The sequence below is a fragment of the Leguminivora glycinivorella genome, chromosome 1, assembly GCF_023078275.1.
Source record: "Leguminivora glycinivorella isolate SPB_JAAS2020 chromosome 1, LegGlyc_1.1, whole genome shotgun sequence".
Classification (NCBI taxonomy): Eukaryota; Metazoa; Arthropoda; class Insecta; order Lepidoptera; family Tortricidae; genus Leguminivora; species Leguminivora glycinivorella.
Window position 1 is genome coordinate 35383804 of NC_062971.1, and position 16202 is coordinate 35400005.

At 38.6% G+C, this 16202-nt stretch overlaps 2 protein-coding genes across 6 annotated transcripts in view; one reads left to right on the plus strand and one right to left on the minus strand.

Moving 5' to 3' along the window:
* Window positions 1-65: 65 nt before the first annotated feature.
* On the minus strand, window positions 66-6395 carry LOC125226878 (splicing factor U2af 38 kDa subunit). Its single transcript, XM_048131040.1, has 6 exons — window positions 6118-6395; window positions 5471-5625; window positions 3908-4065; window positions 3002-3109; window positions 2790-2881; window positions 66-872 (listed from the first exon to the last, which is right to left on the minus strand). Exons 1-6 carry the CDS (start codon window positions 6159-6161, stop codon window positions 713-715), a joined length of 717 nt encoding a protein of 238 aa, XP_047986997.1. The 5' UTR covers window positions 6162-6395; the 3' UTR covers window positions 66-712.
* Window positions 6396-7464: 1069 nt separating this feature from the next.
* The window catches only part of LOC125228782 (multidrug resistance-associated protein 1), a 116945-nt gene continuing 108207 nt past the window's right edge, over window positions 7465-16202 (plus strand). For all 5 annotated transcript variants that reach the window (XM_048133471.1, XM_048133465.1, XM_048133479.1 and 2 more), the window contains exons 1-2: window positions 7465-7861; window positions 15842-16147. In XM_048133471.1, the coding sequence (XP_047989428.1) occupies window positions 7814-7861; window positions 15842-16147 (354 nt within the window). In that variant the 5' untranslated portion in view covers window positions 7465-7813. The remainder of the gene's footprint in view (window positions 7862-15841; window positions 16148-16202) is intronic.

Genomic DNA, 16202 nt, shown 5'->3' on the forward strand with positions numbered 1-16202 from the left:
ATCGCTTACTAGAGTTACTAGCTCGCGGTGAGACCAGTGCCTAAAGGAATAGTAGCAGGGAATTAAAAAATAAATTAAGGAATGAATACTTAATAGTTATTATTAAATGTCACAATTTCTTAGTATAAAACTATTTTAGGTTAGTACTGCAATACCGCACTGTGACAGATTCTTAATAAAAGACAAAATAAGATGTTATATTTTAACTTTGTGCATATTGCCGTATGCACATCAGTACCCACTGCTTTGAAGACACATATATTAATATCAATAGTAAAGATATTTCAACACCAAACAAAGTAACCAAATTATTTATACTTATTTTTTGCATTTAAAAAAAAACACAAACGTTCGCAATTAACTTGGATCCTTATTAGTGTTTTTTTAATTTTGGTGTTACGGTATTTGTGTATAGGTAGTGACCGCTGATTCTATGTTAAAGTGAAAGAGAATGAACGATAATCTGTCTCAAGCGGAGAAAGGTCACTAGCAGGAGTAGGACTCGCATAGACACACAATCCATCTGATTAGTCGTCGATAGTCTTTCATTTTGGAATCTAACAGCAAATTTGATGTGGGCATCTCGGGTTTATGAAGAGCTCGTGCGAGGCTTCCGGAGTATCTTTCCCACACAGTAAAGATCGGTCGGTAGATGGCATCACTGTTTGGGTTGAGTGTGTCGGGGAGCGGTGCGTGCGGAGCGCCGGAGCGGTCAGTAGCGGCCGGAGCGCGAGTTGCGCGCGGGCTCGCGGCGGCCGCCACCGCCGCCGCCGCCGCCGGCGCCGCGGTCGCGGGAGCGCGAGCGGCGCGGGCGGCGCTCGCGGGAGCGGCTGCGCGACCTTCGCCCACCCTTGCGACGCGAGTACAGGTATCTACAAATATAAAGACGATTCAGTAAAAAAAAACTATTAACCCCCGACGCAAAAACGACGAGGTGTTATAAGTTTGACGTGTCTGTCTGTCTGTCTGAGTGTGTGTCTGTCTGTGGCATCGTAGCTCCCGAACGGGTGAACCGATTTGGATTTAGTTTTTTTGTCTGAAAGCTGAGTTAGTCGGGAGTGTTCTTAGCCATGTTTCATGTAAATCGGTTTACTATGTCGCGGTCGGGGGTTTTTTCAAAATTTTAATTTTGTGGTTAGGTTAGTTCAACAATAATCTAAAACGGCTATTCACACACTTGCCACGGTAACGATATCGGTGTCGCTGTAGTCGGAAGCCGTTCTCTACACGCGATCCTGCCATTCAGTGTGCGAGTGAACATCCCGATGACACATCTCGCGACACTGGCGATCAAATATATGAAAGAGGCGCGTTCCTAGCACACATTCTAAGCTCGTGTAGGTGAACGCGTACCGTGCTTGTATGAGTGAGATATGACAGGTCGACTGTTCGCGTTTTTGACAGGCGGTAACTGTGAGGTAACCGAGAGGGGGAGGGAGGCACTTTCAGCATTTACTCTTTATTATACTGTGCCGATGAACACTTATCCCCGAGAAAACATGTTACTTATAAAATTTACTCTTTATTATACTGTGCCGATGAACACTTATCCCCGAGAAAACTATTGAGTTTACTTTATTCTTTGGCATTGGCCAAAGAATAAAGTATATTAATTTCTTCAACTCGCCTCCTAAATTCCCTAGAGAGGCTTTCAGAGTGGCAACAGCACGCCTTGCGGAAGTATAACATAGACTATAGGCTCCGCAACTCACCTCCGCAAATTGGGTTCCCTTTATCTTGCAGAATATCGATTGTCCGAAATACACTTGGCATAGCAGCTTTCGCAGAAACATTTTTACCCGAATGATACTTTTGCATAATTGTACAAATTGCATAACTGTCATATCATATCGCATATCATTCATTTGGCAGAATTCCGAATAGCAGAATATTAATATTGTCGATTTTAATATAGCAGAATTATATTTAGATTTAGTATACATTACATTTCACCGAATTAGTAGTAGCATACTGCTAATATCGTCGACTTTAATATTGCAGCATTTTATGTCGCTTATTTGAATAATAAATAAAATAAAATAAATAATAAAATAAATAAAATGTCGCATAATACTCATGTTGCTGACCGTAATTTTGCACCGAATAGACGTTCTGCCGAATTTATTTTGTCATGTTGCCAGAAATAGAACCCCCCATCCAGACAAAATACTCACACGACACAGAAATCGTATCCGAGTTCCTAGAGTCGGTTTAGGTGCGACGACGAGCGAAGCGAGGAGGAGCGTGTTAGGTTGACAGTGTTATGTTATTAGCAGAGATCGGACGGATTTGCGACATTCTTAGTGACTTACGTCATTTTAATGACTTTTAGTATGAGATGACGCACAAAAATCCGATCTCTGGTTATTAGGTTGATAAGCAATCGCGCGTACTTTTTAATGTAAAAAATAAATAAAACATAAGTGACATTATTCTGCGCATCGACATTATGCCAAGGTATTATTCTGCCTAAGACAATTGTGCGAAATGACAGAATGCCAAGTCAATAGAATGCAACACAATTTTCGACAAAACAATTAATCGATTATACGACTACTCTACAATTTACCATTATGCCATTGTATTACTCTGCTTTAAATAATTCTGCAAAATAACAGTATGCCAAGAAATTTATGCAAAGTCATTCTGCGAAAAGAGGATTCTGCCAAGCGTTGTTATGCGAAGGTAAAATATGACAAAAAAAATTATGCAAGATAATGGTAATCCACTATAGGCTCCACAACTCACCTCCGCAAAATATAACACAGAGTATAGACTCCACAACTCACCTCCTAAGTTCCCTAGAGATGGGCTTCAAGTGCATGAAGTTGCAGAAGCCGGAGCGGGTACATTCTCCCATCTCGTACTGGCGACAGCACGCCTCGCGGAAGTATAACATAGACTATAGGCTCCACAACTCACCTCCGCAAAATATAACACAGAGTATAGACTCCACAACTCACCTCCTAAGTTCCCTAGAGATGGGCGGGCGACAGCACGCCTCGCGGAAGTCCGTGACAGGCGACAACTCCGCGTAGACGGGGCGGCCGCCGAACCAGCGGTTGTTCAGGTCGTTCACGGCCTTCTCCGCGTCTTCTTCGCGACGAAACTGTACAAAACGTATTGTTAGTAATATCCATGTGTAATCTGTGTAATCCAGAAAGCCTGCTGAAAGTAGAAAAACGTGGCACTAGCTCGAGTATGATGGGTATCAGTAGAACAACACTGCCATGGTCCTGGGTTCGAATCCCGGTAAGGGCATTTATTTGTGTGATAAGCACTTGTTCCTGAGTCATGGATGTTTTCTATGTATATAAGTATGTATTTATCTATTTAAGTATCTATATAGTCGCTTAGCACCCATAGTAGAAGCTTTGCTTAGTTTGGGGCTAAGTTGATCTGTGTAAGGTGTCCCCAATATTTATTTATGTAAATAATTGTAAATTTATGTAAATAAGTTTCCACTAAAAGCTAACTAAATTTTTGGAAGTTAGACAGAGGGAATTAAGGTGTTCACTAGTAATTTAAGTAAATGACTGTCTACAAATTGCAAAAATTATAAATGGTAATAGGATAATATAGACTATATTCCACATTTTATCAAACCTAATCACCTGGTCAACAGAGACCGAGGCACGTGCAAGGCAAGGTCTTAGGGTTCATACTAAACGACCGACGGTTTCTCATGTTACACAAAATGCGGCTCATGCTGATAAATGTGACTTCAGCCTTAGCACGGAAAACTTCCAGCGGCCGATTTACGCCAACATTTTACCCATTTTGTGACAGTACAGATGTAGTGCAAATCGTTCGTATTTTCACAGAAATTCACGTGCATGTCATACTATTTCACTCAGTCACAGTAGAAGAAGTACTAATGTTGATTGTAAGCAATGTTAATACTCACTTTAATATAAACATTTCCGACTAGGTGATCCCCCAAATTATCACACACATTCATTTCCTCAATCTCTCCATATTTGTCTTCACATTCCACAAAAACATCTTCAAAGAAATTGTCGTAATGTTCCTGCATCTCCTCATCCGACACATTGGCTACAACCACTATAAAAGAACAAGAAAATTATTAATTAGCACTTGAGTTTCGATACAATTTTTTGTACTTATTAATATAGTCTAATAATACATTGAAGTGTCTCAAGACTAGTTGGACATACTATTCGAGACTCTTCAACATAGCGGAAGCATTATACACGGTGTTTCCGGTATCACTCAAAACCTCAGACACCCCAACTGATTTTTATTTTTTTAAACTCATCTAGAGTATTCATCTTTTAATCTGATCGTTACTTTTTTTTTTATTGAATTTTTAATTTTCTGTACAGCTCTACTTGACTTTTAGCTCTACACTCAATAAAATAATTGCTAACTACCATCATAAACCATAAGACTATTTATTTGTGTACGTTACTGCAACGACATAAGGTTTACCAATAGACAGCTAAGATGTCACTGTAAAACACTTTAAAGCTTTGTCACAGTAAACTTCAAATTGGATAGGTAATCGCAGTAAGCAAATAAACTCAATATTCAAAATGACAAGGTTGTAATTAGGTACGAGTTCAATTTGTTATGACTTATGATAAACATTAAGATTAAACTGACAAACAACGTCAAACTAGTAGCGGAAAAAATAATCGTCCAAATAACCGGCCAGTATTAATACCCCTAAATACTGAAAAAAGGTAAACAACCTCTAGCAGTGCGATATACACAATGTTGTATTACGAGTACAATAGAATGGGCACGTAAAAAATAACTAATAATACTAATTTAAATAAAAATATTACCCCCATCAAGATATAGCTCAATCGATTCCACTCTCGATTCTGAACAAACTGTTTTCAGGTTTTTAGTGTTAAGTGAAACACGGTGTATAATATACCAATAAGTTTTTTTGCAAAAATTTCATTTTTTGCACAAGATTTTATCGCCGACTGTACCTTTCTTTCAACAGTCATCTACTGCTCTCCGAGACGTTTCTAAAAACCCCTTACTCAATGGTTGGCAACAACCTTTCTGCTCCATCATCAGATCTGCTCCATCATCAGATCAGCTCCATGATACCATAACATTGCATTGTCAAATTGTCATATAATTTACATGTGTGCAAAATTTCAGCTCAATCAGAAACCGGGAAGTGAGTCAAATTTAGCTTCAACGTTTTGACCCAAACTAACATACTAACAAGGCAAGTTAAATAAAAGCTTGTAAAAAAACTTTTATTGTGTTGTTTTTAGGCCTCCTCAAGAAAATAATGCACTCAATGAAATGTGGAGAATGAAGGATCAAAGTGTATAAAGAGCAAACTGGGGCCAGCGAGTAAGAGGATGTCTTTTTGGACACCACAGGTATTCCTGGAGGCAGATCGGCACAAACTCAATGTGCACAAGTCAACCAAATCTCATTTTGAGTCATTAATTGTTTCTTCAGTTTCAATAATACTTACAATGGCTGCCATCAGCAGACTTTGCAGAGTTTTGGGGATTCACATAAAGGTTTTGCAGCAACACTGTTTGTGAAAAGGTTGGCTTGTTATGAATTCGAGAGCACCTGTCTCCATGACGGCAAGCTCCAATTTTGAAATAAAAGGAGCAGTTGACCCTGTAACATAAGGATTTCAGGTTATTCTAAATTATGGTAACAAAACAATACTACTTATTTATAGTACTTATATCAAATATAGTTACTAATTAAACAATATAAATTTAATGTAGAAGGTTGGTATTTGGTAAGTTAGTACTTTCTATGAATCTTTGAAAGTGTGATAGCAAACTACAGAGAAAAATGCTGTTACACAGATGTTGTCCGAAATCAAAAATTGTGTGCAGACCCCGATTGCCGAAAAAATTTTATTATTTATTAATCAGGCAGGCAGTTGTAACAACTTATAGTTGCCTGTATCCAACTATTATTTCTTAAGATGTGTTTTTTAAATTCGTTAAACAGTTAAAATTAAATTGACTACGTAGAGCTATCGGTATTAACTGTTTAAACTTGACCATAACCTCTACGCATGGTATAATATTAATTAAGCAGAGGATCTAATGAGGATACAGCTCGGTAGATATTTAGGTTGCAAATTATTGTACTTACTTGTCTTTTTCTGTACCAAAGATAGCAGCAAGATACTCTGCCATGGTAAATAGGTGTTGATGACGGCTGAAATGCTTAGTTTGCGTCAAGAGCGATGCACAACAAAATGATCATCTAACGTTGAATGAAATAGTTACAGTTCTTATTGTATCACTTTGTTTATACCAGCTGAACAAACTATAAAACACAACTTTAATTATGTTTCACTCTACAAAAAAGAACATAAGCGGCAATCGCATTGCACGGCACCGCTATCCGCCATTGTAGAATTACACAGATAAGAAATAAAAAGCTGTCGAATAGGCTTGTGTCGTTCACGAACTATGAACTGTTAGGAATAAAATCCCATCAATGACCGAAATGAACTGAATCTTTCCGTGGTCTGAGAATGGGTCTTTGCTAATTTAGTTCAGTATAGGATCGGCGAGCGCGAGCGGTTTGGATCGAGAACGAATGTGTGACTGCGCCGACCGAGAGCAAGAGCTACTAAGCAGAGCAACAAAAAAAGTCAAGTTTTCATATTAAACTTCGGTTACTTACAACCTTTCGGCCCGGAATGTTACTATTGTCGAACTGTGCCAAAACATGAAAACAGCCAAGATCGCATTTTGTAAAAATTTCAGGTTAGCCAACGTTAGAAATCTAATAGGCTCTACAGACAGATGTCATCAATAAATTAAACGCGATTTACGATTATAATCGAATAATGAGACGTATCGATCAACATGTATGCGATTAATGCGATTAGGAAGTTAAAAATATGTATATTTATTATAGTTTCGCATGTAGTACATAAAACAAAAATAAGTAAATTTATTTAAGATATAACAAAAGTTTTATTTAGAATAAATCTTAGCCAAATACTTAATAGATACCAGAAACCAAAAAGTGTATAAAGCTAGGAACATACTACGCGGACGTCCGTCGTAAAACGACCGCGACCGCGACCTATCAGTGTGCACGGAACAAAACATCCAGAGAGCCAGATTTCGATCGGACGTCCGTGCGCTCAAGGCCACGTCCGCGTCCGTCGACCGATAGTTTGCACGGTTAAGCTAGGAACACACTACGCGGACGTCCGTCGTAAATCGACCGCGGACGGGAATCTGGACAATGGAAATACACATAACCGTGCAAACTATCGGTCGACGGACGCGGACGTGGCCTTGAGCGCACGGACGTCCGATCGAAATCTGGCTCTCTGGATGTTTTGTTCCGTGCACACTGATAGGTCGCGGTCGCGGTCGATTCACGACGGACGTCCGCGTAGTGTGTTCCTAGCTTAAGTGTTGCAATATTTTCAAGCCCTATTTCCGATTTTTTTCCTCTAGCTTGCTCTGCTCTTCCTTCTGTCTGTCACGCTGCGCTGCGTGAGTCGTGTTCACTCGTGTTGGTGTTGTCTCATCGCCGTCGCGCTGTGCGATTATCGTGGGCGCTACAATGTTGTAATCGACCATACAACACATTCTTTATATTTTAGGACAGAAATATATATACATCACTAGCGAACGTGTCGTGTAGCTAATAGTTGATAAATAACGGTCGCCGTTTTGGCAGTTATCACATGTGTTTAGTGTAAAAAAAGTTAAACATCCCAGTGCAAGTCATTTTCTGATCAGTTTTATATGAACGGCCGTTAGATTTCTCGTTGCAAATCTATGGGAGAACTGGTTCCACGCTCACGTAATAAGTGACAATGTCTCTCGAGTCTCCGCTTGACAAATTCTGCGGCTCCAAGTTTTGGGTAAGTTTTGTGATTCTTTTTTATTTTGGTGATTTTGTTTGTTCAAAATATTTTTAATTGATTAAGAATCTTCATCTGCCGAGAGTAAGTTAATGGAAAAAGATGCTGCTAGTTTTGACTTTCACTCAATACATATTTTAAAAAAGTAACTTATTATACACTGAAATAGGATTACGTTCTTGTCTCAGTGTTTGTTTCAGTTTTATAAGTTATTCAATAGTAGTTTGACTACCCAAAACTAAATTAGGAAGTATTTAGTAAATAAAATTATTTAATCTCTATTTCAATAAACTGAATATGTTCCTACCATAGGTTTCTACATAAAGTTTCTGAGTAATTACAAAATAAATATTTGCTATACTGGTGCACAACTTACATATTTGTTTTTGTTCTGATTCAGTGTGCTAAATATAGTTTTGTAAAGATTCAGTTCTATTGATTTAAACTTTCAATTATATATTTTTTTAAAATCGGTAACCATAAACTTGGTTTTAATATGTAGTTATACGCGATTAAGTCCCGATTTTAAAAATAATGAAAGTTCTATTGTTTCTAAAACACAAAAATCATAATGATTATCAACTAACATATTCTCATTTTGTTTCCTTATGAAAGACTAAAAAAAATATATCTTTCCATCCTTCTTTATTAAATTCTCCATCAGATCATCATTGTCACCATAAATGGATGAAATTGGGTGGTGGATCAGTCTATTGCAAAATTCTGTAGGTACTTCTTAGAATGTTTATGCTTCCACATGTGTAAGATGATAAATAACGTTATATGTTATGGTCATTCAAGTTATAAGTTATACTCTATTCCTATAAAAATGATTTAAAAAATACTAACCAAACCTTGGTAAAAATCCTTAGGACAGCAAAACATAAAGTTGTACCTAATCATTTTTATTTCCGTTGTATGTGGGTAACTGTATTTTTTTAACAAATTATCTGCATACCTGATATGTTGAGCAAATTTTTGAAAGATGAATCCAAATTTTACAAAGTCATATTTGAATCCAATTGGATACCAAGGAGTTTGAGTGCACCTTTATTTTGATGGCAAATTAAATGTTTTATTTTACACATGCTATGCTGACCCTAGTATGACCTTATAATGACTTTAATCTAGGTTTGCAAGCAAATTATATTTAAAAAATTGGTTAGCTATCACATTCCAACCAGCAACACGTTATGTTGTTGTTTGAGCACATATATACACAAATTCTATAGATAATTAGACAATACTTGACAATGTGTTGAAGTGGAATATCGTCACTACTTTAAAAAAATCTCGTTTTTATTCATTCCTTGGTTAAACACCAATAAAACTTATGTTATTAGAAAGCGCATGGAATTCCGCGTAAATCTTATACTAACATCAATTCAGGAAAAGTTGTTGTTTATTGATTAAGAAGCATTTTTTACCAGTAGATACTTGTGCGACACATGGTCTATAAAACACATATTTTCAAATATTTTCTAAACAACTACCTTTATGACTATAGTTATTTATAAAAAAAATATAGTAGGTTTAATTAGCTTTGAAACGATACCTCTCGCATATGGATCCGTAAAATAGGACCTCAAAAATATTGAATACTTTACTACGGTCAGCGCCCATTTCTGCGACCGGGCAGAGTGACTCCCGCTAAACCAAATTCGTAATTACATGGTTATATATTATCATACACCAATGAAACTTATATTTTTAGAAAGAGCATTAATAGATGCAAAAATTTTATAATGACATCAATTGCGGTAAAGTTATTGTTTATTGAGTTGGACGCATTTTTTACTAGTACTTGTGCAATTCATGCGTGATAAAAAAACACATATTTTCAAATATTTCATAAACGGTTACTTTTATGAGTATAGTTATTTGAAAACAATTAAAGTAGATTGAATAAGCTTTCAAATGACACCTCGCACGAACAGATTGGTGCCATAGGACTCGAGATGTGAATAAATATCTGTGATGGTTGGCCGCCATCTTTCTCCCCCCTTTTTCTCAACCCGTCCCCCCTCCTTAAACTAAAACAGGTCAATTCGTAATCTGGAGAGAACGAGGAACACATCCATACCTGTTTTAGGTATTTAGAAGAGATGTCGACGACTTTTTGTAAAAGAGGTCGTTTGGTCCCTGACTAATAATTGAGTCGGAACTGCCATAGAGTATCCAACACTGAAAAGTTAGCACTTATAGTTTAGTCTGTGGTGCCCTAATTGACAGATTACCGTCGACAAGTAGAAAAATTATTTTTCTCAAACATGCAATGAAATATTGTCTTTACGTTCCTTAAAATGGGCTGGGAAGTATCTTTTCAAAACCATATTATTTTTTAGGCCTAGGCCTGCAAAGTAACTTTTTTTTTTAATTTCACAACATTTTTTATTTCATTGTATGTTTGACATACAGCCGGATTCCCGGCATCCCTATCCGGCCTCGCTCGCACGCTCGCTCGGCCGTATATACACTTGGCCGGAAATAGTCTGATGTAATGTACTATTACAATACATCCCAACTTTTCAAACCCTTTGGAAAAATTACAATTCACCCACATACAGCCTGCAATACACATAGTGAGGAATTTTCTATTTTTTCTATTTATTTATTAATTATATAACTTTTTGACCGACTGAAATCTGTCAGCAAATTTGAAACATAAAAAAGTTTTCACCCTTAAATAATGGATTTTATGCTTTATTTAATAGTGTTTAAATCATTACAGGCCTGAACTGTTAAACCCTATTTAAACTGCAACTTTGTTCATTTTTAACCCCCGACGCAAAAACGATGGGGTGTTATAAGTTTCACGTTTCTGTCTGTCTGTCTGTGTGTGTGTGTGTGTGTCAGTCTGTGGCATCATAGCTCCCGAATGGATGAACCGATTTAGAAAGCTTGTCTGAAAGCTGAGTTAGTCGGGAGTGTTCTTAGCCATGTTTCATGAAAATCGGTCTACTATGTCGCGGTCGGGTGTTTTTTCAAAATTTTAATTTTGTGGTTAGGTTCGTTTAGAAGTTCGATTTCTTGGTAACTCCAGAGACATTTGAGTAATGCCAAAGACACTGAAAACTGTGGTTCAATTCACAGTTCACTATACAGACGCATCAATCACAATACAATATGAAAGTGTTTTGTAATGTCCACACTAATTTAAGTCAATGACATGTCGGCATAATACCTACCATTACCTAATAAAAGCTGTAAGTAGGTCGTTGACCGCTTACGCTTGACAATCGCGTTGCCACAAAAAGTAGGCACCATCTTGTATAACATTAGCTCTTATCCAAGAACACCAAAGTGTCGTTACTAGTCGTGGCATGGCTCGAACTCTCCCCCGACCGTGCAATTCCTGCCTCGCATATGCTACGTAGCATATATTAAGGTAGGTACAACTTAAAGACCCTTTACGTGTTCTACCACATAACAGTGTGCGTAGCCGAATGGCACAAACGCTCACGAAACGAAACGCTCTTAGATATCTAGAAACGCCGCAAAAGGTGGTCTGGCTCTGTCGCGCCAATACGCAAGAGCGATAGAGATAGATATCTACGAGCGTTTCGTTTCGTGAGAGTTTCGTGAGCGTTTGTGCCATTCGGCTACGTGCCCTGGTCAGATAATAGCGTGGTTTTTGACAACCCTTAGCCGAAAGGAATAGTAAAGGGACAACACGATTCGACCCTGCTATCAATATCGGTTTTGTATAGGAAGTGTCGTATCTGTACATCTTATACTATTAAACGAGCAATTCTTGTATATTTATTTATTTATTTATTTATATATACCGACGATCTCGGAAACCGCTCTAACGATTTCGCTGAAATTTGTTTTGTGGGGGTTTTCGGGGGTGAAAAATCGATCTAGCGTAGCCTTAGATCCCGGAAAACGCGAATTTTCGAGTTTTCATGAGTTTTTCTTTCGCATTTGTAAACGTAAAATATGGTCCTTAATTTCGCCGCGCGCGTATCGATTCCGCGTAGCTCAGTCGCACGAGGTCGGTCTAATGTACGCAGATAGATCGTAGGTGTCAGGGTTTCGAATCCCGGCCAGAAATTAAGTTTTTGTTTTTTGTCTTTTTTTTTGTTTTTGTATTTATAAGAGTTTTTTTTTATCTAAAGACGTGATATATTAAAATAGAACCGAGCGAAGCTCGGTCGCCCAGATATTAACCTACTATTTATTCTGTGGTCGTGGCCATCGCACTAGACAGCCTATAAAAAGCCTCCGCTACGCATAAAGCGTTTTGATAGCGTAGCGTTAGCGGATCGCAATCATAGCGGTGCGCCGGCGGAACGCTGGCGTTCCGCTCGCAATCCGCGCGCATTCCGCTCGCAATCCGCGCTCGTTAGTTCCCGCCGGCGTCCGCTGGGCGCACCGCCAGCGTTCGTCCGGCGTACCGCTATCGTTTCGCTCCGCCTACGCTATCAAAACGCGCATGTGTGGCCGAGCTTTAAGGCTAGCTTCCACCGGGCTCGCCGAATCGAATCTCAATAATTCGCCTTCTGCATTTACTATGAAACTGTGTCTATTGGTGACACGTCGAATCGAATTCACCGTTCATAGTAAATGAGAGGAAGACTCGATTCGACGTAAGTGGAAACCAGCGTTTAAATGTTGTGACCGACGCTGTCAAACAAATTTGAACTTTCAAGTAAGATTCACCTTGGCTCAGTAGCGGCCCGGAGCTTGGCGTTTGAGTGATGTTTGTGTTTATGACCTAAAGCATTGAAAAGGTTAAGAATTACCTACTTCCCGTGACCTCGTCCGTCCTCAATATTCTAATATTTTATCTATTGATTTTCCTAATGACGAGCATCAAACTATACATTGTGTACCTTCATAATGATTGACGACCGGTCTGGCCCAGCACGTAGTGACCTGCCTGCTGAACCGCGGTCCTGGGCTCGAATTCCGGTAGGGGCATTTATTTGCTGAGCACAGATTGTTCAGAGAAGAGATTAGCTGGGACGCGACCAAGTACAGGGACGTTTTTATGTAACTCGCGTCTTCGTATTTCCTTGTATATGGCATAAATAACAATACTATTACATAATTACATTATATTATTAACCAATTTCTGACCGGAGTGATCACTGACCAGTCCCCTTGACCTTTCGTTCTGATGTCATCATGCCCATGAATAGGCAAAACCTGTTACTGTGGTATTTTTAATAGTATGGTATCTAAAGTTGGATGTTTTAAAGTTTATAAAAACTTCAATTTTATATGTTAAGAAGACTGACGTGGCAAAAAATCTTGCGGCGGCCAACACAGATTGTGAGAGTGAGGTGATACGTGCGCGTTGCAGACTCTAACACACAGCTACTTCATTGAGCTTCTGGCATTCTAATGGCTTCCCCAAACCTATCGACGGGGAATCGCTAGCCGACCAAAAATCGCTCGTTATAGTATGAACACAGGTATCTTCTGGGCGAGCGAGCGATGGAGCGAGCCGTTTGTCTTTGGCTAGTCTGTGGTCAAGAGTAAGCCCATTCCCATTTATAATTAAAAAAAAATACCATCTAACTAGGTCTAGTTTTCCGACGCGTATTAAGGCGTCTTCATACTAAGCCGCTTCCGCGTGGATAGGTTTAGAGAAACCTTAAGAGAAGGGTCTAACAGAATGTTATTGGGCTTCGGTGTTCTGAAAATATTTATAATTTATTACAGTACCGTAGTAATTAATTAAGATCCGACAGAGATTCTCGGCCGCGAATAAATTGTATGAAGTCTCGACCGGCCGAGATTTTCAGCCGAGAATTCATACAATTTCGAGTCTCGAGTCTTTCAGCCGAGAATCTCGGTCGGACCTTATAATTTATTATAGTAGCAGTTATCATAATGAACAACCCAAGAATAGGTACGTGGGCAAGTTACAATAGTCACTAGTGTCACAACACAACTACCTACTTTGGCTAAGCAGCCTCACCAGGATCTGAAGTTGCTTGCACAGGTACTTAAATTTACATTTTAACTTTACTATGGACCTGCCTGAGTACCTAGGAATTGGTAGTAAACAAATAAAACTGATTATAATAGATATAAAATTTACATAATGGTTATTGGCAGGGAGACCTTATCTCGTAAGTAGTAGTATTTACGAATTTTACATTTCATTAACTGATAATTTCTTATTTTTTTTGCCATTTTTTATTATGATTTTTTTTAGGGAATTTTAGGTCAATTGTACTCAGAATCACGAGGGGAGACAAAAAGTGTCCCAGAATTTCCATCATTTTTGTTGTTTCCTCTTTTGTTACCCCACACAACATGTATGGAAAATTAACGAAAATAGGAAAAAATCGTTGAGACAATTTATTTAACGACTAGGATTGAAAAAGCTAGTGATTCTGAGTAGAAATAGCTTTTTTTTTTTAAAAATATCACATTTCATAAAAGTGGCGAAAAAAAAGAAATGCTCAACTACTCCCAAAGATATCCCGAGACTCCTTGTAAAATAATTAAATTCTAAACTTCGGCACAGTATTACCAAAAAGAGTAGAAATTAAAAAGTGAACATTATAGTATTGTATTTGTAGTGTCATCCCTTTCAAATCAATATGTGTGAGAAAACGGGACGATACTACGATGTTGCCACTTTAGGATTCCGTAGTCAACTACATATATAGTTTCGCCATGTCTGTCCGTCCGTCCGCGGATAATCTCAGTGACCGTTAGCACTAGAAAGCTGAAATTTGGTACCAATATATTATGTATATTAATCACGCCGACATCGTGCAAAAATAAAAAGTGGAAAACATTTCATTAGGGTAAACAAGTAAAGTGGGGAGTATTTTTTTTTATTTCTACTTTTTTTTGGTCAGACTGTAAGTCGGTAGGTACTGATTACCATAAAGAAAAATTCATGCTCGTGCATTACATGACGGATCTTATTTTCACCGTACAAATAGTTCAATGGCTATGACGGATCTTATTTTCACGGATTCGGATCGGACGTAATATGGCACTGTAGGCCTACCACATGATGGCCGCGAGAGTATGTCGCCGCGAGATATATGACACGTCTTCTTCTAACTGTATTAATGACATAAGGACGGGTAGTCTATCTCGCGGCGACATACTTTCGCGGCCATCATGTGCTAGGCCTACTGGTCCCACCGCGAGCTAGTAAGCTATGAGCTATCCATACTAATATTATAAATGGGAAAGTGTGTGTGTCTGTTTGTTTGTCCGTCTTTCACGGCAAAACGGAGCAACGAATTGACGTGATTTTTTAAGTAGAGATAGTTGAAGAGATGGAGAGTGTCATAGGCTACTTTTTCTCTCTTTCTAACGCGAGCGAAGCCGCGGGCAAAAAGATAAGCACTCCCGTGCAAATACAAGAGACACGGCGATGTTGATACCTCACCGCTGGGCGAGTAACTATAAACATCGCCATGTCTCTTTTATTTACACGGGAGTGATTATCTTTTGATCGTTTTTATAGCCGATAGCGCATAGCTTACTAGCTCGCGGTGGGACCAGTGCCTAATGCGAAAACTGCGAAACCGCTCTCACCTGTGGCTGATGCTCGGTTAGATAGCGCTAATATTTATATTTAGAATTCCCTTTTCCTATATAGGCCTATACTTTTAATAGTACAAACGGATTATTATAACCAGGAAATTAAAAAGAACAAGCAAGCAAGCTTTACACTGGAACCAAATTCCAAAAAAATGGCTTCCGTGTGTTCTTCAAAGTCAAGCAGACAGCCACCCAACGATTTTACCTACTGAACAAACGTGAACTAACGATTCTGCTATGCCATTTGCGGGAAAAAAATGGGGTAGTCAACTTCACGAGCATAGCAGACATATAGGCAAACGTAAAACTAAATAAATATCTTAGGTATTGAAAAACGAATGAACAAAAAAACAATATGTAAACAAATCTATATGCAATAAGTACTACCATTTTACTTAAATCCCTCACGCGAGCGTTGTTGTTCCCCTGACTAACCACTCCCTTCTTTTCCAGGACAGCAACCTAACATGGCACACAGACAACCCAGAGCTCACAGAATGCTTCGAGAAGACCGTCCTCATCTGGGTGCCCTGCATATACCTCTGGCTCGCCGCCTTTCTAGAAACCTATTACATCATCAGCAGCAAGGAACGCAACATACCATGGAACCCCCTCAATATCAGCAAACTCATAATAACCAGTTTGTTAATAGTGTTAACTTTTGCGGACTTGGGGACAACTGTGCATCGGTTCTCAAGGCAGGAGGAGGATGTGTTCAATGTGGATTATTACACGCCTATAGTTAAGATATTGACGTTTGTGAGTATTCTTTTTCATATTTTCTATTAGTTTAAGTGCCAGTTGCATCAAACAC

Excerpts from the sequence above, each read along its gene's own strand:
- LOC125226878 (XM_048131040.1), bottom strand. The coding sequence starts at position 6,161 with ATGGCAGAGTATCTTGCTGCTATCTTTGGTACAGAAAAAGACAA. Across the intron at positions 2,882-3,001 it reads CTGTCACGGACTTCCGCGAG|GCGTGCTGTCGCCAGTACGA; the intron begins GCGTGCTGTCGC and ends TACTTCCGCGAG. Across the intron at positions 873-2,789 it reads ATCTCTAGGGAACTTAGGAG|ATACCTGTACTCGCGTCGCA; the intron begins GTGAGTTGTGGA and ends TTATATTTGTAG.